Here is a 21948-nt window from a genome sequence, read left to right on the forward strand (position 1 = left end):
TTGTGAATAATGCTGCTAAAAATAAATGTACAAGCCTTCATGTGGACATATGTCTTTATTTCTTGACAGTTAATTTTGGGGGTCGTATGGTAATTCTGTTTAGTTGTTTGAAGAACTACCAAACTGTTATACAACACACTGTACCATTTTCTTTTCTTTCTTTTTTTTTAATATTTTATTTATTTATTCATGAGACACAGATTGAGAGAGAAGCAGAGGCAGAGGCAGAGGGAGAAGCAGGCTCCATGCAAGGAGCCCGATGTGGGACTCGATCCCAGGACTCCAGGATCACGCCCTGGGCTGAAGGCAGGCGCTTAACCGCTGAGCCACCCAGGTGTCCCCTATTTTATTTTCTTACCAGCAGTATATGCAGGTTCCAATTTCTCTACATTCTTAACAACACTTGTGTGCCTTTTAAAACAACCATTCTAGAGGTTATGAAATAATATCTTTACTGTAGTTTAATTTTTTTTATATATATAAATGTGTATAGTGTATTTTATTTTAATGTAATTAGATTTATAATGGTTAGAAAGAAAGTGAGTACTTTAATTTATGAAACATCCTATTTCCCACTCTTTCCACTAGTTTGTTCAAGGAAATATGTTATACTTTTACAATAAGTATATATATATATTTTTTACAATAGGTATATTTTAATAACATTTTATGTAGAATCACATTCTTGTTCTGTTGAGCAAACATTTTAACCAAGCTTTTTATTGAATCCATTTCTGACTCACAGTTGAACTAAAAATTATTTTGTTAGCATTTTTCAAGTTAGAGGACCTTTGTATAAGTTTGTGTTTAGGAAAATGCCTTTAGTGCTCTCATTTTGAACCTTCTCATTGGAAGGCATAGTATTTTCTTGGATGTTATCTTCTGCGTGTCACTCACAACATTAAAACAGGTTGAAGAGTAGTGGAAAGAATAGAATTTATAACCAAAGATGTAAAGCTGTGTTTGAATGGTAGTTTTATCTCTTCCCAGGGTGCTACTTGATTGGACAGAAACTAAATTTTAGTTTTTTCATTTGTAAATAATGAAAATAGTACTTCATGGGATTATTAGATTTTGTACCAAAATGTGATGCTTCCCACGTGCTCAATATAAATGTAAATTTCTTATTCCTCCTTCTGTGACATCTCATAAGTACTGCATAAGCTATTTCTATATCCCTAATATTAATGATAGTAAATTTAAGAAGACACAATACAACTTTCAAGGCTAAAAGGTGTTAAATTACATTTATTTACCAGCACACTTACATATACACCTATATACATATAAATATATACTTTAAGATATTTCCAGTTTGGGGGCAGCTGGTTGGCTCAGTAGATAGAGCACATGACTCTTAATATTGAGGTCATGAGTTTGAGCCCCACATTAGGGATAGAGTTTACTTTAAAAAAAAAAAAAGTTTTTTAGTTTTGAGATAGAGGAGCCTCTTAACCAAGTTTCGATACCTAGATGCTAGAAAAAACATACCTGTTTGACTACATCAAAATTTTCAAGTGACCACATATGAAATTAATAGATGTTTGAAAAATATTTGCAAAATGGAGCATGGCACAGTTAGTTTTGATAATGAAGAAAAGATACAGGTTAACCAGAGGAAGAGAAAACAGAAGCAATTGAAATATCAGGCAGGGGTGCCTGGGTGGCTCAGTTGGTTAAGCATCTGCCTTTGGCTCAAGTTATGATGCCAGGGTCCTGGGATCAAACCCCACATCTGGCTCCTTGCTCAGTGGTGAGCCTGCTTCTCCTTCTCCCCCTGCTTGTGCTCTCTCAAATAAATTAAATCTTTAAAAATAAATTAATAAGAAACAGGCAAAAGGATATGCCTGGATATGAATATCCAATACACAGAATATGGAAAATCCACAGAATTGTATGAATTAGTTACTAAAACTCACTAGTAGGAAGTAAAAATTGAAGTAACCATGAGTTTCACAATACCTCTCAGACTGCAAAGATAAAAACACGATCTATAGTAGCTATTGTTCCAGGTTCACTCAGTGCTAGGAATATGTAAATTGGTAAAGCCTTTTTGAAAAATAATCATACAGTATCCTTTAATATTCAGTACTAAACCTTTTAACCCACTAGGGCCACTGCGAATAATGAAAAACATGCACCTGTAAATAAGGATACGTATACAAGGATGGTTATATTTATTTATTCATGACAGACAGAGAGCGAGCAAGTGAGAGAGGGGCAGAGACACAGGCAGAAAGAGAAGCAGCCTCCATGCAGGGAGCCTGATGTGGGACTCGATCCCGGGTCTCCAGGATCACACCCTGGGCCGAAGGCGGCACCAAACCACTGGGCCACCCAGGCTGCTCAAGATTTGTTTTTAAGAAAAAAAACATTTTAATTCACATATGAAACCTCATTTATGATTAAAATTCTGTGGTTCACACTTAGGGAAGAAAAGTTTTCATATTAAAAACTGATATAGAATATTCCAAATGAATAAGAAATTTTGGAAGTTGATTTTTAAAAAACTGATTATTGATTTTAGTTGTGTATGATAACAACTTTGCTTTGTATTTTAGGAAGCTGCAGGTGATGGACATAAAAACAACCTTCTTCCTCAGATTATTCAGTGTTTTGCATGTCCAAATTGCTTCCTTCTTTTTAGCAGCAAGGATGAGTGTTTGAAACATATGTCTGGAAAGAATCATTTCCATCAGAATTTTAAACTGGGTGGTATGTTAATACTCTTTTCTGTTAAAGCTTATTGAACTACTTTAATCTCTTTACCATATTTCTTATACAATTCTTGACGTAACTTATCCTGACGTTAGATTGAAAACATGAAAGTGAAAGATTGTCTTCATTTTTATTTTTCAAAAAAGATTCTCAGTAGAGATCCACACTTAACAGTAAGGTTTACTTTGAGGAATGAAGAGAAAGTTGGAAAGAAAACATTCATTTAGGATGATGTTTTTATGTATACATAATATCTGGGAAGTTGGGTGTTTCTCTGCATTTAAGACTCAAATTTTGAGCATGAGTTCTGCATCTTTTGTACTTAAGGCTAGAAAATGACTTCCCTAGATTTTTTATCACATATATATCAATCTTTTACTTATTCCACCCAATGTTGAGAAAGTGAAGAGGAGGAAGGTTGGGTTGCTTTCTCCTCCAATCTTTGCAAATTAAGTTTATTTTGTTTTTCAGATGACCAGGGAATAGCACATCCAATATCATTTCCATCTTTTGCAAAGAAACTTCTGATTTCTCTGTGCAAAGATGTCCCATTTCAAGTTAAGTGTGTGGCCTGCCACCAGACACTACGTTCCCACATGGATCTCACTGCCCATTTCAGGTTTGTACAAGTTTAGTCGGGCTGTAAAAGAATCCTGCCCAAGTAGCTCTTTACCAGAGGAAAGATTAAACAAATACTTTTCTATTCCATGTTTCTCTGCTTTTAGAATGAGAATGTACATTAATCTGGAAATTAATCAAATTTAGCATAATGAGAGAAGTTAAAGATATGAAAAAAGTAGATTTGATATTGCTGTGAATGTAAAATGAACTAACAGTTCTATGTGTTTTTTTTCTCTGTGTGTTATGTGAGTAGTGTGTATATAGGAGAGAAGCAGGTTAAAATAGAACATTGGCTTTACATCTGCCAGAATGGAAAGTATCATATCATGTGAAAGATTAAATTGCAGTGAAAGGCCAAATTTATCAAATAATCATGGCTTTATAATGGAAGTTATCAAGCAATGTACAACCCACAGTGTACCTTTCACCCAACTTCAGTAATTAGCAAAACATGACTGTCGTGTTTCATTTATATGGTCACCCCTTGCAAGTTGTTATTTCAGAGTTAAATCATGTCATCCTATCTGTAAATACTTCAATATGTAACTATAAATAAATAGTAAAGACTCTTCTTTTTTTTAATCCTATAATACTATTACCACACCTTAGAAATTGATACTAATCAATTTAATAGCATCAACTACTTACTTACCAAATTTCCCCGATTATCTGAAGAAATTTTTTATTACACATTTGGTATGTTGGAATCATGATCCAAACAAAGTCTGTACATATTTTCTCCTTACTACTGTGTCTTTTCAGTCTCTGTTTTCCTGTTATACTATTAAAATGTATTAAAAGTTTGTATCTACTAAACGACAATTGCAATTATTTTCACAAACCTTCAAGAAAAATAGGTTCTCAATAAACTTGAGGCAGTAGAATATAATTACTTTGTATATACTCAGTGTAACTACTAAGTTTAATAGTCCTGGTTCTAACTTATATTCTAACTTGTATTTCATGAGTTGAAATCCTGGTTCTGCCTGCTGTTTTTATTCTTAATTTTTTATTATGTAAAATTTCAACTGTATGAAGTCAACAGAATAGTATAATGAACTTCCATTTTACCCATTACCCCAGCTTTAATAATAATCAACGCTGCTTATATACTCCTTATTCCCCTTAATTATTTTTAAAAGTTCTGTTTTTGAGATACAAATTAAATTCATTACAGTGTATACATCGTAACTTTTATGATTTTGACATATGGGTACATCTGTTAACCTATACTTTTATCATAATTTATTACCCTTCTGCGGAAAGTTCCATGTGTCCCTTCCCAGTCATTTCCCACCTTCTCACCCCTGCAGTCTCCATTGTGGTATTTTCCTGTACATTGTGGTATTTTCAGTATATTGTTCCTTTTTATTGGTAAGTAGAATTTTATATGAACTTAGCACAATTTGTTTATTCATTCTCATGTTGATGGACATTTGGATTATTTAGGATTTTTAGCTATTATGAATAAAGCTGTATATATTTTATACAAGTCTTCTTACGGACATATGTTTTCATTCATCTTGGATTAAATATCTAGGAGTGGACTTGCTGCAATCAAAGAGTAGATGTATATTTAATTTTATAAGGAACTACTAAATATTTTCCCAAAGTGTTTGTACCAACAAGGTATGAGAGTTCTAGTTGCTCTGCATCCTTGCCAAGGTTTCGTATTGTCTTCTTCATTGTAGCTGTTCTTTTGAGTGTCTGTGGTTTTAATCTGCATTTCCCTGATGAACAGTGATGTTGGGCACTTTTTCATGTGTTTATGTCTTTTGATGAGCAGAAGCTTTTAATCTCCTTAAGTATAACTTAGTGGTTTTCTTTTTATTGTTATTTTCTCTATCCTGTGAATCCGTTGCTTATTCTTGCTTCAGGAATATATTTTGTTTACTTCATTTTTTATGAAATTCAGTTTTTTTAGCTTTTTTTTTTTTAGCTTTTATATTTATTTCTGTAATCTATCACAAACAAATATTTGCTGATCTTTAAAACAACCAGAATTTTTTACTGACGATTCTCTGTTGTTTGTCCATTTTTTACTTTGTTCATTTCTGCTCTCTTTAAACTTTGGGCTTCACTTGCTTATCCATTTCTAGGTTCTTAAGCTTATACTGACTTTAGACCTTTTTCTATATAAACATTTAAAGTTATAAATTTTCCTCTAAGCATTACTTTACCCTCTGATTTTGATAAGATGTTTTCATTTTCATTCATTTAAAAATATTTTTTTTAAGATTTTATTTATTTATTAATGAGAGACAGAGAGGCAGAGATGTAGGCAGAGGGATAAGCAGGCTCCATGCAGGGAGCCCAATGTAAGACTCCATTCTGGGACCCCAGGATCATGCCTTGAGCTGAAGGCAGACCCTTAACCACTGAGCCACCCAAGCATCCCCATTTAAAAATATTACCTTTTCCCCTTTTTTCTGTGACCCTTAGATTTATTGAAAATTTGTTGTTTAACTTCTAAAGAGTTAAGGATTCATTTTCCAAATATTTATATGAATTTTTTAATCTTTTGATTCTAGTTTTACTATTCTAATATATGGAGTAGAAACAGACAATATAGGTAATACTCAGGTATTGTGAGTTAAAATTATTCTGTTATCTGCATTTTTATTGAACAATATCTTTTAATGCTTTCTGTATGCATTGTTTATAATTCCTGTTAAAAAGCAGAGGTACTGTATTTAGGAAGTACTTACGAAAGAGTTTATTTTTTTATCCAATTTAGAGTTCGTTGTCGAAATGCTGGTCCGGTAGCTGTAGCTGAGAAGAGCATTGCCCAAGTTGCAGAAAAATTCATAGTAAAAGGTTATTGTCCAAATTGCAACCAAATCTTTATGGATGAAAACAGTACCCGAAATCACAAGCAGAATTCAGGGCACAAAATCCGAGTCATTACCTCAATGGAAGAATCAGTCTTACTTTATTGCCACATCAGTGAAGGTAACAAACCTTCTTCTGACTTGCATCTATTGCTAGATCAGTCAAAATTTTCATCACTTAAAAGAACTCTGTCTGTTCAAGAATCAAACTCACCAGATTGTACCACTGTTCCAAAAAAGATGAACTTAGAAGGTAGAAGCCATGAAAGTATGGTTTGTATTCAAAAAGAAAAGTCACTTGTAAAAACTTGGTTTTGTGAATGCCATCAACGATTCCCAAGTGAAGATGCAGTAGAAAAGCATGTATTCTTAGCAAACACAATGTGTTATAAGTGTGTGGTCTGTGGAAAGGTGAGTGAAGATTCAGGAGTTATCCGTTTACATATGAGCCGGATTCATGGAGGGGCACATTTAAATAACTTTCTTTTCTGGTGTCGGACATGCAAAAAGGAGTTGACAAGAAAAGAGACTATCATGGCACATGTGACTGAATTTCATAATGGACACAGATATTTTTATGAGATGAATGAGGTAGAAGGTGAAACTATGCCATCCTCTTCTACAACATTGGTGAATAATGTGACTGCTAAGAATCCTTCTTCAACTATTACTATTATTGATCATTCTCCAGCAAACAGTCCCCCAAGGGGTAAATGGCAATGCCGAATTTGTGAAGATATGTTTGATTCCCAAGAATCTGTAAAACAGCATTGCATGTCTTTAGCAAGTCATCAATTTCATAGATATAGCTGTGCCCACTGCAAAAAGACTTTTCACAAGGTAGAAACACTATACCGCCATTGCCAAGATGAGCATAACAATGAAATAAAGATTAAGTACTTCTGTGGGCTTTGTGATCTTATCTTTAATGTGGAAGAAGCATTTTTAAGTCATTATAAGGATCACCACAGCATAGATTATGTGTTTGTGTCTGAAAAAACTGAAACTTCAATTAAAACTGAAAATGATTTTCCGGTGACAGAGACCAGTAACCTGTTAACCTGTGGTTGCCGTGAGAGTTATATCTGTAAAGTCAACAGAAAGGAAGATTATAGTAGATGTCTCCAAATCATGCTGGATAAAGGTAAACTGTGGTTTCGATGCACCTTGTGTTCAGCAACAGCACAGAGCATGAGTGACATCAATACTCATATCCATCAAGTGCACAGAGAAGAAATCAGTGAGAAGGAAGAGGAGCAGCAGTATGTAATCAAGTGTGGCACCTGTACTAAAGCATTTCATGATCCTGAGAGTGCTCAGCAGCACTTCCATAGGAAACATTGCTTTTTACAGAAACCCAGTGTGGCTCATTTTGGATCTGAGAAAACAAGCCTGTACAAATTTGCTGCCAGTGCCTCACGTACAGAGAGAAAACTGAAACAGACAGTAAGCCATCCAAAAAATTTGGACATGGAGAAAGGAGCTGAGAATGACCTAAGCTGTCAGAATATAGGTACGACTTTACAACTCTAATGTCTGTGCAAATTTCACATGCTAATAGAGAAATATACACCTATTGTAGCCATCAGATTTGAGAAAGCTAATAATGATTTGATTTTGAAGAAATGATTAATTACTGTAGTGTAACTTTTTAGGGATGTATATTCCTAAACACTAATAGATATTAATATCTAAATATTCAACTATTCTAAACTTTAGGGAACAAAGAATATATATATTAGCTTTAAACAATATGTTTAAGGTAACATTTTATTTTACAGAAAGCATGGGGATTTTGAGAGATGATGGAAATTGATAGTCTTTCTGAAAGTCAGATTTTTTTTTTTTAAGATTTATTTATTCATTTATGACAGAGAGAGAGAGGCAGAGACACAGTAGGAAGGAGAAGCAGGCTCCATGCTGGGAGCCCAACGCGGGACTCGATCCCGGGACCCCAGGACCGCGCCCTGGGCCAAAGGCAGGCGCCAAACCGCTGAGCCACCCAGGGATCCCCTGAAAGTCATGTTTGAATGTTATTCTGAACATTTAGATTCTTACCATTCAGATGCAGGTGCATTAAAAAAATTAGCCAAGTGAATTCTTTTGTTGCTATTTTGACTTTTCTTGTTGTTGGCTAATTATTTTTTTATTAAAAATATTTTTTTATTCCAGTATAATTAACATAGTAGTTTCAGGTGTACAATATAGTGATTGAACAATTGTATATAGTACTCTGTGCTCATTATGATCAAATGTACTCTTAAGCCCTTTAACCTGTTTCATCCATCCTCCCCCCACCTCCTCTGATAATCATCAGTCTCTGTGTTTAAGAATCTGTTCCCCCCACCCCCAAAAAAAAGAATGTTTTTTTTGTTTGTCTTTTTTCTTTGTTTTATTTCTTAAATTCCACATGAATGAAGTCCTATGGTATTTGTTTTTCTAGCATTATAGCTTCTAGATCCATCCATGTTGTTGAAAATGGCAAGATTTCATTCCTTTTTTATGGCTGAGTAATATTCAGTTTATAGATTATACACATACACACACCACATCTTCTTTATCCATTCATCTATCAGTGGACACTTGGCTATTGTAAATAATGCTGCAATTAACAAAGGGGTGCATGTATCTTCTTAAATTAATATTTTTGTATTCTTTGGGTAACTACTCTCTAATAGAATTACTAGGTTATATGGCAATAGTATTTTTGATTTCAAGGAACCTCCTCTATATTGTTTTCCACAGTGGCTGTACCAGTTTTGCATTCCCACCAACAGTGTACTAGGGTTCTTTTTTCCCCCACATCCTTATATTTTGGTCTTATTCTATAAGTATGAGAAATCTTAAAGATCAGAATTGATATATTTTTGTTATGATTTTCTTGGAAGCAAAACTTTAAGTAAAAGTTAAAATAGCAATTAGAATTAGAGTTATAAGTGGTAGCAAGAAACCAGGGAGAAAATTGAGGTATGTATAGATCTCTTTGTACTTATTCTACTTATTCTAGACTTCTTTCTTGCACCATGGGATTAGATTAAGTGTGGAAGAGTGCAGTGTTTTTATTTTATTTAGAAGTATAATTTTAAGTGTAAATTCTTTTAAATATCTATCAGCTCTTGATAAATTATTACAATGTATAGTGAGGACAATGAGGATATATGAAAATTTTGAATATAATTATTTTTAAAGATTTATTTATTTGAGATAGAGAATGTGCATGCACATCAGTGGGAGGGGCAGAGGGAGAGGGAGAAAGACAATCTCAAGCAGACTCAGTGCTGAGCACAGAGCCCAGCTCAGGGCTTGATCTCACGACCCTGAGATCACAACCTAAGCTGAAACCAGGAGTCAGACACTTAACCAACTGTCACCTAGAGTAGAGTAAAACCTAGTCATTTTGAAAATAATTTAAGATATTAAGGTTTGTATTGCTACCACTAGAAACTTCAAGGCCTTATCAAGATAGAAAAATATGAAAGAATTGAAAGGGGTAAAAAACAAGAGTTGGAGAATGGTGGAAGAGGAAAGAACCTAAGAGAACCAATAAAAATGTGTTTTTGGTGGGAGGTGCTGGTGGGCTACCATTACCTCTTATGCACCACTTTATGGTAGCAGGGTTGTAGGTTATTTCATTTCTCCTCTCTAGGATTTTCACATAGCTAGCAGGTTACTAATAAGTCTAGATTGGGAAAAGGACAAAACTGGTAGAGGGAGAAGTTCTTAACAGGCAACCTTGAAATTTTATTTTGATGGACAGTGCAAGGTTTTGGTTATTTGCCTCAAAACTTGGCCTTCTAGTTCTTCCAGTATATTATTCTTTTAAAAATTGCTTATATAAATTATTTTTAAAGAAAGTCTTAGCTATAAGGATTTGGTAGTGGTGGGAGCAGTTTTGGAGGTAGTAGCAGCTGTCATGATTTTGGCAATTAAAACAATCAGTCTTGAAATTTTGGACCCATGAAAGACAAAAATTTTGGAGGCAGAAGCTCTGGCTGGCCTCTATGGTGGTGGAGGCCAATATTATGCCAAACCACAAAACTAAGGTGGCTATGGCAGTTCCACAGCAGCAGTAGCTATGACAGTGGCAGAAGGTTTATTTACTGCCATGAAATAAAGCTTATTAGCAGGAGAAGAGCCAGAGAAGTGACAGGGAAGCTACAGGTTACAACAGATTTGTGAACTCAGCCAAGCACAGTGGTGGCAGGGCCTTGCTGCTATGAAGAGACATGTTCTAGACAATACTCATGTGTATGGGCACAAAACTTGAGGACTGTATTTGTGACTAATTATATAACAGGTTATTTTAGTTTCTGCTCTATAGAAAGTGTAAAGCATTCCAACAAAGGATTTTAGTGTAAAATTTTTTTTTAACACCCATGCTGTTGATTGCTAAATGTAATCATGACACTGAATAAATATGTCTTTTTTTAAAAAATCAGAAAAAGAAAGGCAGGCTTAGGGTCAATAGCATTAATATATAGAATAAAATTTTTGAAAAACGTTCAGAATATTTTTTATCTGGTGTACATATACTGTATTGTACAAGTTTGGGCTTCATGAAAAGGTTTAGAAATTAATATTTTGTATATTCTCTAGTATCTTTTAAACTTGACCAATTAAAATGTTTTTAGCTAATTCTTACCAAATTCAGGTTAATATTTCTCTCTTCTCAGATGAAGAAGTTGTTGAACTTCCAGATTTGGATTATCTGCGAACCATGACTCATATAGTCTTTGTAGACTTTGATAACTGGTCAAACTTTTTTGGTCATCTACCAGGACATCTTAACCAAGGAACATTTATTTGGGGTTTTCAAGGTATGGTTGATAAGGAAAACATTTGAGATGATACCCTCTCTTCTTTTTTCCATTAGAATATGTTTCATGTTAAAAGGACTGCTCTTGAACCTTCCTGATTAGAACATACAAACTTAATTAGAATATTGTCATTTTGCATTATAGCTACTCTGCTAGAATATGTTTCTCTTTACATTTCTCTGTAATAAATATTAACTCTTATTTGGTAACCTAAAGTTTGTGGATCACTAGATACATATTTAAAAAGCTTTTATTCAGTATCTACAATGTGCTAGGTACTGTGCTTGGCATTAACCTGTGCTTACTGATTATTATGTTTATCTCCTTTTTAATTTTTTTAATTTTTTAAGATTTTATTTATTTATTTATTCATGAGAGACACAGGTAGAGAGAGAATGGCATAGACCTAGGCAGAGGGAGAAGCAGGCTCCATGCAAGGAGCCCAATGTGGGACTCGATCAAGGATCCTGAGATCACACCCTGAGCCAAAGGGAAACGCTCAACCACTGAGCCACTCAGGTGTCCCGATCTCTTTTTTTAAATATAAGGAAGTATGCTGAGAAGTTTATTTTTTTCAGAGTATAAAACTAATAAATAGTACTGTTCTTTTGAACTCCATTAGTTGGGCCTCATGGCTACAGAACTAGTATGATTTTCAGCATTCCATAACTGCCCCTACAGTTCATCCTTATTGTTCATAAATGTGCAGCTTCATTTAAGTATCTCTCTACAAACCACTGACCAAATGGAGAGAGACTTCTTTGGTTTATAGAAGTTTACTATAGTGAACATCCAGTAAATTTCATGTTTGATAGGAAACAACATATAAAGAGAAGGATTGGATTTAAGATACAAATGTACTGACCTGGTTAAGTTATCCAGTATAGTCTTTTAGTAAATTTAGCTTTGCTGATTGCCCATAATTTCTATCCACTGAGTAGCCTTGATGTACTTTTTTTAAAGATTTCATTTATTTATTCATAAGAGAGACACAGAGAGAGGCAGAGACATAGGCAGAGGGAGAATCAGGCTCCATGCAGGGAGCCCAATGTAGGACTCCAGGATCACACCCCTAGCCGAAGGCAGACGCTCAGCCGCTGAGCCACCCAGGTGTCCCAGCCTTGAAGTATTTGTGAAAAAATCACTAATATGGTTTTATAGAATTATACCATTCATAGACTTTTCACACATACTACTTTTGTTTCTTACTAACATACCTATATGTTTCCAGATGAATAGGCAGATTCAGCAAGTCGACCTCTTTTGCCAAGATTGTAAAGCAACAAAATTGTGATACCAGTACTAGAACTGAGTTCTGCATTCTAATCTAGTGCATACCCTCTAGAAAAACTTTTCTCTTGTGTTTTTTTTAATTAAGCTTTCAGTTGTATCTAGTGTTCTGTTCTTATTTTCTGTTTGACATTTATGCCTTTTCTAAAAATCATAGGAGGAAACACCAATTGGAAGCCTCCCCTCAACTGTAAGATCTACAATTACCTGAATAGGATTGGGTGCTTCTTCCTTCATCCTCGTTGTAGTAAAAGAAAAGATGCTGCTGATTTTGCCATCTGTATGCACGTGAGTGATTGTTTTATTCAAAATCTAACGTCAGTCTAGGACCTACTTAGAATTTCTTTTCCACTTGGATCATAATGACACCACAGAACATTCTTCAATTCTATATTTTTGTATAATACCTTCTGTATCAGGTTCTACTTATGACTAATGAGGGCAAGGGCCCATATCATATTTGCTGCTTTTCTTCAATTCCTAGCAGACTGTCAGCTACTCATTGTAGAACCTTAACTATTTATAGAATAATCATCAAGAGATGACATTGTACTTGAGGTATGCTAAGATACTTTCACATTTTGACATCTCTGAAATTGGAAGGCACCTTAACAATCACCATTGACCTAGATGGGATTTTCATTTGCTTCTGTGTCTGCCAGTCACCTAGAGAAACTACCAACCTGAGACCCATTTTAAATTCAGTTCTCTGCTTAAGGATTTACATGTCACACTAATAACATGAATTTACTCTGCAAGTTTGTTTTTTGGGTTTTTGTGTATGTGTCTGTTTTAAAGCTTTTTATATATGTATGTATTTATTTATTTTGAGAGTGAAGAGGGACAGGGAGAGAGAGAGAGAGAGAGAGAATCTTAAGCTCCACAAAGGGCTCCATCTCACAACCATGATGTCATGACCTGAGCCGAAATCAAGAGTCAGACTCTGAACCAACTGAACCATTTAGGGACCCCTTGAGTCTTTTTATTTGTTTAAGTAATCTCTTCACCCAACATGGGGCTCGAACTCATGACTCCAAGACCAAGAGTCTCATGATCTACGGTCTAAGCCAGCTAGGCACCCTGTCTGCAAACTTGTTGGCTGCTGCTTACAGTTTAAACCACAAGATGGGGCACCTGGGTGGCTCAGCAGTTGAGCATCTGCCTTTGGTTCAGGTTGTGATCCCGGGGTCCCTGGATCAAGTCCTGCATCAGGCTCCCTGCAGGGAGCCTGCTTCTCATTCTGCCTGTGTCTCTGCCTCTCTATGTCTCTCATGAAAAAATAAATAAAATCTTAAAAAAAAAAAAAAAAACCCACAAGACCTTTTCTTTTCCATTTATTCAGTGTACCAAGATTAAGTTATGCAAATTACTTTGCTTCTTTCTCTCTATGGCAGATTTATTTCTTATTTACCTTTTTTTTTTTTTTCTTATTTAGTTATGATAGTAACAGAGAGAGAGAGAGGCAGAGACACAGGCAGAGGGAGAAGCAGGCTCCATGCACCGGAAGCCTGACGTGGGATTCGATCCTGGGTCTCCAGGATCGCGCCCTGGGCCAAAGGCAGGCGCCAAACCGCTGCACCACCCAGGGATCCCTCTTATTTACCTTTTAGATTAAGTGTGTAGCCCTTATAACATTCCAGCTTTATGTGAGGACACTGTTTAACTTCTTTTAACTTACTTGTTTTTCTTTTTTGAGTGGCACATAAAAGATAATTGATAGCATTTTACGTTTGATTAAATGTGGCATATTTTATTTATGAAGGAAAGCTTTATATCCTACTTTGTAGGAGCTAAAAAACCAGCTAAATACAGCTTTCTAGGTGTGCTTGGCTGGCTCATTCAGGGGAGTATGTGACTCTTGATCTCAGGATTGAGTTTGAACCCCATATTGGGTGTAGAGATTAATTTTAAAAAATAATAAAAGCTTAAATAAATGAGTGTATCTTTCTAGGTATGTGTTCATTCTGAAATAGATGTAACTTAATTTAAACCTCAAGTGCTGATTTTTATCAACATATGCATTTTGTTCCAACTTAGGCTGGCCGTCTAGATGAACAACTACCCAAGCAAATTCCTTTCACCATCCTCTCAGGAGATCAAGGTTTTCTGGAGCTAGAGAATCAATTTAAGAAGACTCAGAGGCCAGCACATATACTAAACCCTCACCATTTAGAGGGAGATATGATGTGTGCCTTGTTAAATAGCATATCTGATACCACCAAAGGTACGCAGCTGCAGTCACAGTGCAAACCACCCAAGAGGAGGAGACTTCACTGCTGAGAGAAACCAATAAACTGCTGTCCACTAGTGGAACTACTGGCTGCTTTCTAAAACATCATGCTCTCATATCTGTTTTTTCCTTTTCTCTCATTCTTTAGTGTTTTAGAAGAAGGATGATTTCATAATTTTCTGGAGCCTTTTCTGATCTAATAGATAAAGTCTGTATTCATGTATATAAAATACATATTTGTGATTTAAAATATGTCAGTACAGTTTTACAAAGCTCAATCCAAATTTTCAGTTTTTAAGATGCAAATTTAACTTCACTTTTTCAGAAAACTAATTGCTTATAGGTTAAACTAGAAAGCAATAAATAATAATATGCCAAAAATAGAAACAATTTTAAGAGGTTGGCAGGAACAAAAATGAAGCCCTGAGAAGATCTTTAATTCCTTAAAAGGGGTAGACCTCCTATCCTATTCCCAGGATTTACACACTCTTCTCTAACTTTCTGCTATTGTTGAGTGAAAATGTGTGCTGATGTTCAGTTTCACTAACAAGTATTTAAGAAAAGTTGCAATTCTAAGAATTCAGATGAGTTTTTTCATAAGTTCTGAAATAAATGTGGATAGAAGAATAAATTTTTAAATATACTAATGGTTTGCAGCCATGAATAAGATTTGAAGATTTTGATGAATTACCTCAATGAAAAACTATTTTTGGCATTTTTACTCTATGCTCTAAGTTTTCCAACTCTCTTCCTAGCTGTTTTTTTCTTTCAGCATTTTTGGAGCCACATTTCGATTGAAAAACCTGCCCTGAAGAATTTTACTCTCATCACTGAATTACAGTGGATCAGTTTACTTCTGCACAGTTAGGAATCATTAATCTACTAGCCCAACTCTTCTTTAAAGGAAAATCAACTCTGTTTTGCATATTTGTGTCACAGCTTAGTACTGAATTTTTTATCTTCCTATTCTGTAATTTTTGTTTTCATCTCTTTGCTTATCTTTGGTTGATGCCTTTTTTTTTTTTAATGATGTACTGGTTATTCTTATTATGCTTATGAGCTTATTTTATGCTTATTCTTTTCTTTCTTTTTGTTTAATTTCTTTTTATTGGAGTTCAATTTGCCAACATATAACATAGCACCCGGTGCTCATCCCATCAAGTGCCCCCCCGCCTTTTTTTTTTTTTTAAATCTTTTACTCTTTTACCATCCTGTTCCCTAGTCCCTAACATCTACTTAATATCCTGTAAAATCCTTAAATTTTAATTTTTGCCATCCAGGGCCAACCCTTTTTTCCTTCTCCTATGCTACTGCTTTGGGGAGCATTTCTTTTGTAATTGTCATTGTGAAACCTGCTAGGATTTGCTTTTCTTACCAACTTTATTTGGAATGAGAGCTGCCTATAAGTAGGTCAGCATGGGTATTTTAGGGTTAGAGGTAAGGTATAGGTTATTGTTACAAGCTGATTGTTTCCCTATGAGTACCCCTTATGTGGTATTTTTTTTAATCGTTCATTCATATTCAGTGCTCTTTTAAATTTAGTGCTCTTTGGGGGGCACCTGTGTACTTTACTCTGAATTTTTGTGAAATACAGATATTATACAGTGCATAAAGAAGGGCATGGGCTTTGGTTTGAATGCTAACTTTGCTGCTTCCTTGCTGTGTGATTTCCGGCAAGTTACTCAACTTCTGACCCTCACTTTTTATATCTAAAGTCATAAGAATTAGTGATATGTATAAAGTGTTTAGCACAGCATATAAAGTATTATAGGTGCTCAATAAATAGCTATTTTTATTATTACTGTCATAGGAAGAAAGTATGATTCCTAGCCACTATTTTTCTTTCCAGTAGTTCTTACTGTGGTAAAATACACAGAACATAAGACTTACCATCTTAACCATTCTGAAGAGTTACTTCAGTGGTGTTACCTGCTTTTACAGTTTGTGCAGCCATCACCATTTTCAGAGCTCTTTTCATCTTGCAAAACTGAAACTTTATACCCATTAAACAGTAACTCCCCAGCAAACCCCACTCTACAGCAACCCCCAGCAAACACCATTCTATAGTATTTTGACTAAGTAGTTCATACGAGTGAGATCATACAGCATTTGTCTTTTCATGGGTAGCCTATTTCACTTAGCATAAAGTTCTCAGGTTTCATCTGTGTTACAGCAAATGTCAGAATTTCCTTCCTTTTTAAGGCTGAATAATACTGTTTTATGTATAGACTGTATTTTGTTTATCCACTTATCCATCAATGGATACTTGCATTGTACCCATGTTTTTAGCTATTGTAAATAATGCTGCTGTCAACATAGGTATACAAATAACCTCTTGAAGACCCTGCCTTTATTTCTTTTGAGTATATACCCAGAAGTGGAATAGCTGGATCATATGCTAGTTCTATTTTTAAGTTTTTGAGAAATTACCATACTGTTTTCCATAATGACTATATTATTTTACTTCCCTACCAAGAGTGTACAAAAGTTCCAGTTTTTCTACATCTTTGCTAACACTTGTTATTTTCTAGGTTTTGTTTGGTTTTGATGATAGCCATCCTAATGGGTGTGAAGTGGTATCTCATTGTGGTTTTGGTTCCCATTTCCCTAATGATTAGTGATGTTGAGCGTCTTTTCATATGCTATAGCCACTACATTTAAAAGTAATGAAAATTACTAAGTGGCCAGTGATGTATATAGTCCTTAAATCATGTTTCATTTAGACCTAGATTTGAAGATGCTATTTGTAACTAACTCTAAAATTCAAAAATGTAAGTTATACTGAATCACAGTATGTTCAGATTCAGTTTAAGACATATTTTTTTCTTTATGGGAGACTTAAAGATAACAAATTGCTTAGTAATGAACCTTATAATGAGAAAATCAAAGAACAGTCCTTGGATACTTGGCTAACTATTCCATCATCTTTCCTAACAAATGGCTTTGTAAATACTAGATTATTTGTTTAAAAATGATATTTTACATATATTGGGACTTACAAATTTTTCCCAATGTCTACAAATACTCTAATTCTTCTTGGACCATTAGGAACTTTTGCTTACTGCAAGAATGCCAGGATAACTCCTTTCTTCTAGCCTGTTAGCACAGTGTTCCTTTCTTCAGATTTGACAACCAGTTTCTTAAGGCAGTGTGGTTTAGGGTGGAAATTAGTAGACCTTTTCAAGAATCTGACAAAGAGCTTTCTATGTTTCTTTCCTCAAAAATGAACATTTATATACAATATCACATACAATTTCAGGGGATCTGTGGTCTCAAGGCTCCTAGTTACCAACCAACTCACAAAACTCTCTTTAGGATCCTAATGACAAAAATTCATACTGTAAATAAAATACAGTGAATAGTTCTCTCATATTAATCATTGATTTAGAGACAGTCTGCTGATTTTTCAGTTTTTTAAAAATCTACCATAGCACAGATGAATGATAGCAGTTTTGAACTTCTCAGTTCTTTAACTTTTCAGAAATTTTCCATTATTAAATGGACCAGAAAGTGATAGTATACTGGAGCTTCCTATATAAACAAGGAAGATTCTGTTGAATAATATCATGAAAATCATGATTATGTGGTGTCTTACTTTTAGTCTTTGCCAGTTTTTCAGTTATTTGAAGGTTTTTTTTTTTTCAGGAGGTATTTATCTCAGTAAAAATAAAGATAGATATTCAGAGTGGCTGGTTCCATATAAGAATGTCCAGTCAGTTTGTCATAAGGTTTTGCTTTTTTGCTTGGTATGGAAGGAACAGCTAAATAGCTTTATTACGGGTGCTTTTTAGATCTCTGACTTAGGCTGAGTCAGTTACTCTTGGCAGCAAGGTTAGCTTAAAAACTAAGTTTGAGATTTGAATGTGTCGTGGCTTTTGTCCTATAAATTCTCTCCTTAGCATCAGGATTTCAGCCCTAGGTAGCATTTTAATTACAACTATAATAAACATATATAAATCCCTGTAGAGATATTTTAAAACCACTATTAATTTGTCCTTAATTGACACCTTTGGCCCCCTTATCCTTTATCAGTTCTGTTTCCTATTGTACTCACAGTTTTAGAACTTGCCAAGATACATAGATCCTTTCTAGTAATTCTAATTAGAGGAGCCAGGTAGACTTTCTCTTTATTTAGATCTTTTACATTTTATTCACAGTATATGTTCGTTCTAATTCAAGACTCACATTCCAAAGATATGGATATAATTTGTCACTTAAATGTTTTAAAGAAGAGGGGCACCTGAGTTACTCGGTTGAGCTACCAACTCTTGGTTTTGGCCAAGGTCATGATCTCGGGATCATGGGATCCAGCCCCAAGTTGGTTCATTGCTGAGTGCGGAGTTCTTGCTTATCCTCTGCTCCTTTCCCTCCCCACCCCCCCATGCCCTTTTTTTGCTCTCTCTCTTAAATAGTCTTCGAATGTATTTTTTTAATTTTTTGTTTAAGGATTTTGAGAGAGAGAGAGCACAAGCAAGGGGAGGGGCTTAGGGAGATGAAGAAATAGACTTCCCTTTGAGCAGGGAGCCCAATGTTGGCTCCATCTCAGGGCCCTGGATCTTGACCTGACCCAAAGGCAGATGCTCAACCACATCACCCAGGCACTCCTTTAAATGTTTTTAAGAAGAGAAAGAGGGTGTGCCTGGGTGGTTCATTTGGTTAAGCATCTGACTTGATTTCAGCTCAGGTTTTGATCTCAGGGCCATGATTTCAGGCCCAGGTTGGGCTCCACACCCAGTGTGGAGCCTACTTAAAAACTCTTTTTCTTTTAATTAAAAAAAAAATAGAACAAATTTTCTTTTTAAGAGAGGCACGGGAGAGGGCCAGAAGGAGAGAAAAAGCATCTTAAGTAGACCACACCCAGCAGTGAGCCGAAAGCGAAAGCAAGGTGGAACTCCCCATCTCACAACTCTGAGGTTATGACCTGAGCTAAAATCACGAGTCAGATGCTTAACCAACTGAGCCACCCACGCTCCCCAAAAGGGAACTAATCTTTATTGAGGGCCTACAATGTGTCAGTCACTGTGCTAGCTCCTTTTTATGTTTGTAATGTTTAAAGATGTTTAAAAACATGTTTAAAGAATAATTTCTGGGACGCCTGGGTGGCTCAGGGGTTGAGTGTCTGCCTTTGGCTCAGGGCATGATCCTGGAGTCCTGGGACCGAGTCCCACATCAGGCTCCCTGCATGGAGTCTGCTTCTTCTTCTGCCTGTCTCTGCCTCTCTCTGTCTCTCTCTGTGTCTCTCATGAATAAATAAATGAAATCTTTAAAAAAAATTTTTTTAAAGAATAACTTTCACATGTTATTCTCTTTGCAACGCTTTGAGATAGGATGTTAGATTTTTGCATTTCATAGGTGAGGGAATAGAGGTCCAGAAAGGTTCAAATGAACTACCTATGGCCAGCCACACAAGTATTTTTCTCTTTATCAGTACTTTATCAGTACTCTTTATCAGTTCTCTTTATCAGTATCTCCTACTAAGGCCGAGGCTTTAACTGACAAAAGTACCTGGTTTTATGATGTAGAGAATTTAGTGTGAGTTACTGACTAATCATTTCCTTGAAAAATAAAGGTAATGAGTCATTTTGCTGCAGTGTTTGTATAAAGGTACCAAATATAAGAACTAAAAAAATATAACATTTAGACAGATGCATAGCGGGGGGAGGCAGAAAATGTTTGATTGTGGTTTCTGGTATTGCTGATTATATATTAAACATAGCCAAGGAAAGTGATCAGCACTGTAAGTTCCCTTTTATCTCATAATTAAACAAAGGAACCCTATTTCAACTCTACTTTTCAGTGTCTGAATTTCTGCATTACCATTCTTTACTATTTCATTGGTGACGATTGCTTATATAAAAAATTTTGTGGGCTCTTAAGTATCACAGAACTTGGCCATATCTTGTGGCTTAGTTGAAGAATATTGACTTGATTTATGTAAAATTTTCTTTTTAAAAACACAGTTTTGTGTGTTCAGTTGGTTATAGTTCTTTAGTAATTAAACATCTTGAAGTTTTATGTAAAGTATTAACTGACTTGGAGTTTTTTTTCTTAGGTATTACAAGGATGAGCTTGAACATAGGCTTGTTATGAATTAGTGAATTCAGACTGAAAACGGATTTTACAATGCTTTGAAATAATTTTTGTTGAATTTGAATGCCACAGTACCTAGGACTTTGTCATGTCTGTTTGCTTTATTTCTTCATTTTGGAATGAATGGGTGGAAGGAAGTATTAAGTATGGTTGGTATCTGTAGAGTCATACCAATTACACAAATTTGTAAAGTCATGTTAGATATTGAGCATAAAAGTTCACCCATGCTGTGAAAATGCAGCTAGCATCATACTCTATCCAGGAGGCGTTATATGAAAGAATTGTTGAATTTAATTTAAAAAGTTTGTCTGCCTGTTTCTTCAGCCTGCTAACGCGACTGTCTGTAGGTCACCAGCCTAAAAATATATGATACAATTCTTTTTAAAGTAATGAAAATAGGAAAGAATATTCATGATCCTCTGTGCTTTACAGAGAGTGCTGATTGAGGCAAAGGAAACCTTTTTTAATTTTTGCAACCTAGGATCATGCTAATCCTTGTGATTTAAACCTACAGTTTTGCCTTAGGCCTTATATGCAATGATTGTTTACTGCAGTTAAGACATGCTGCTTTTGACTGGCATTAACTCTGAATTGTAATAACAGAAACCTTGGGTACTTTCTCTTTATTCCTTACGTTTTAAGGCTTAATTTGTTGCTCTTCAAATTGTCAGTATAATGTTTTATTTCCCTAAAACATTGCTTGAAATATTTGAATTCGTAGTTGTATATAATAGATTGTTTAAAAAAATAGTATTTTTGCTGGAATGGCAAAAGATGACTTAAAACAAATTTTTGCAGCAAAGAAATTAAGTGGAAATATAGTGGTTTTTTTAAAAACACTTAAAAAATCTTTATTTTTTTTTACATATTTTCCACAGAATCAAATATGTCCATATGACTTACATTGTTATTTAAACCCTGATTCAGTCACTATGACGTATATATTGATTAAAATGTAGTTAAAGTGATAAATCCAATATTTGGTCACTGGACCAAATTTTAGGTGACTTTTGCAATACCTGATCAGTCATGTCCTTTTTATAGACCTAGGCATTTTATGAAAATATAAAAGATGTCAGGTAAGTGAGCTTGTGCCATGAAGAGGCATTGCTAATTTAAACCTATGGTCTCTATAGTAATGAATGCAAGATTTTCAAAGTAAGAGTTATCTCACCATTTTAAAAAACTTTAAGATTTCATGAACTTTGGCATTTATTTGCTAGATTTAAACAAGCATCCTAGCTTTTCTTAATGTCCAGTTTTTTTTAATAATAGAATTTTATATTTCATCAACAGTTGTGCTCAAAGAAATTTTCAAATAAGGTGTATATAGAGATAAAATTTGAATTGA

The 21948-nt window shown here is 34.9% G+C and overlaps 1 protein-coding gene across 3 annotated transcripts in view; it reads left to right on the forward strand.

Annotated features, from left to right (window-relative positions):
• The window catches only part of ZNF451 (zinc finger protein 451), an 89701-nt gene that overhangs the window by 54081 nt on the left and 13672 nt on the right, over positions 1-21948 (forward strand). For all 3 annotated transcript variants that reach the window (XM_055330246.1, XM_055330248.1, XM_055330249.1), the window contains 6 exons: positions 2562-2715; positions 3190-3337; positions 6077-7683; positions 10844-10987; positions 12435-12565; positions 14315-14501. In XM_055330246.1, coding sequence (XP_055186221.1) covers positions 2562-2715; positions 3190-3337; positions 6077-7683; positions 10844-10987; positions 12435-12565; positions 14315-14501 — 2371 coding nt within the window. The remainder of the gene's footprint in view (positions 1-2561; positions 2716-3189; positions 3338-6076; positions 7684-10843; positions 10988-12434; positions 12566-14314; positions 14502-21948) is intronic.

The sequence above is a fragment of the Nyctereutes procyonoides genome, unplaced genomic scaffold (assembly GCF_905146905.1).
Source record: "Nyctereutes procyonoides isolate TBG_1078 unplaced genomic scaffold, NYPRO_anot_genome, whole genome shotgun sequence".
NCBI classification, from domain to species: domain Eukaryota; kingdom Metazoa; phylum Chordata; class Mammalia; order Carnivora; family Canidae; genus Nyctereutes; species Nyctereutes procyonoides.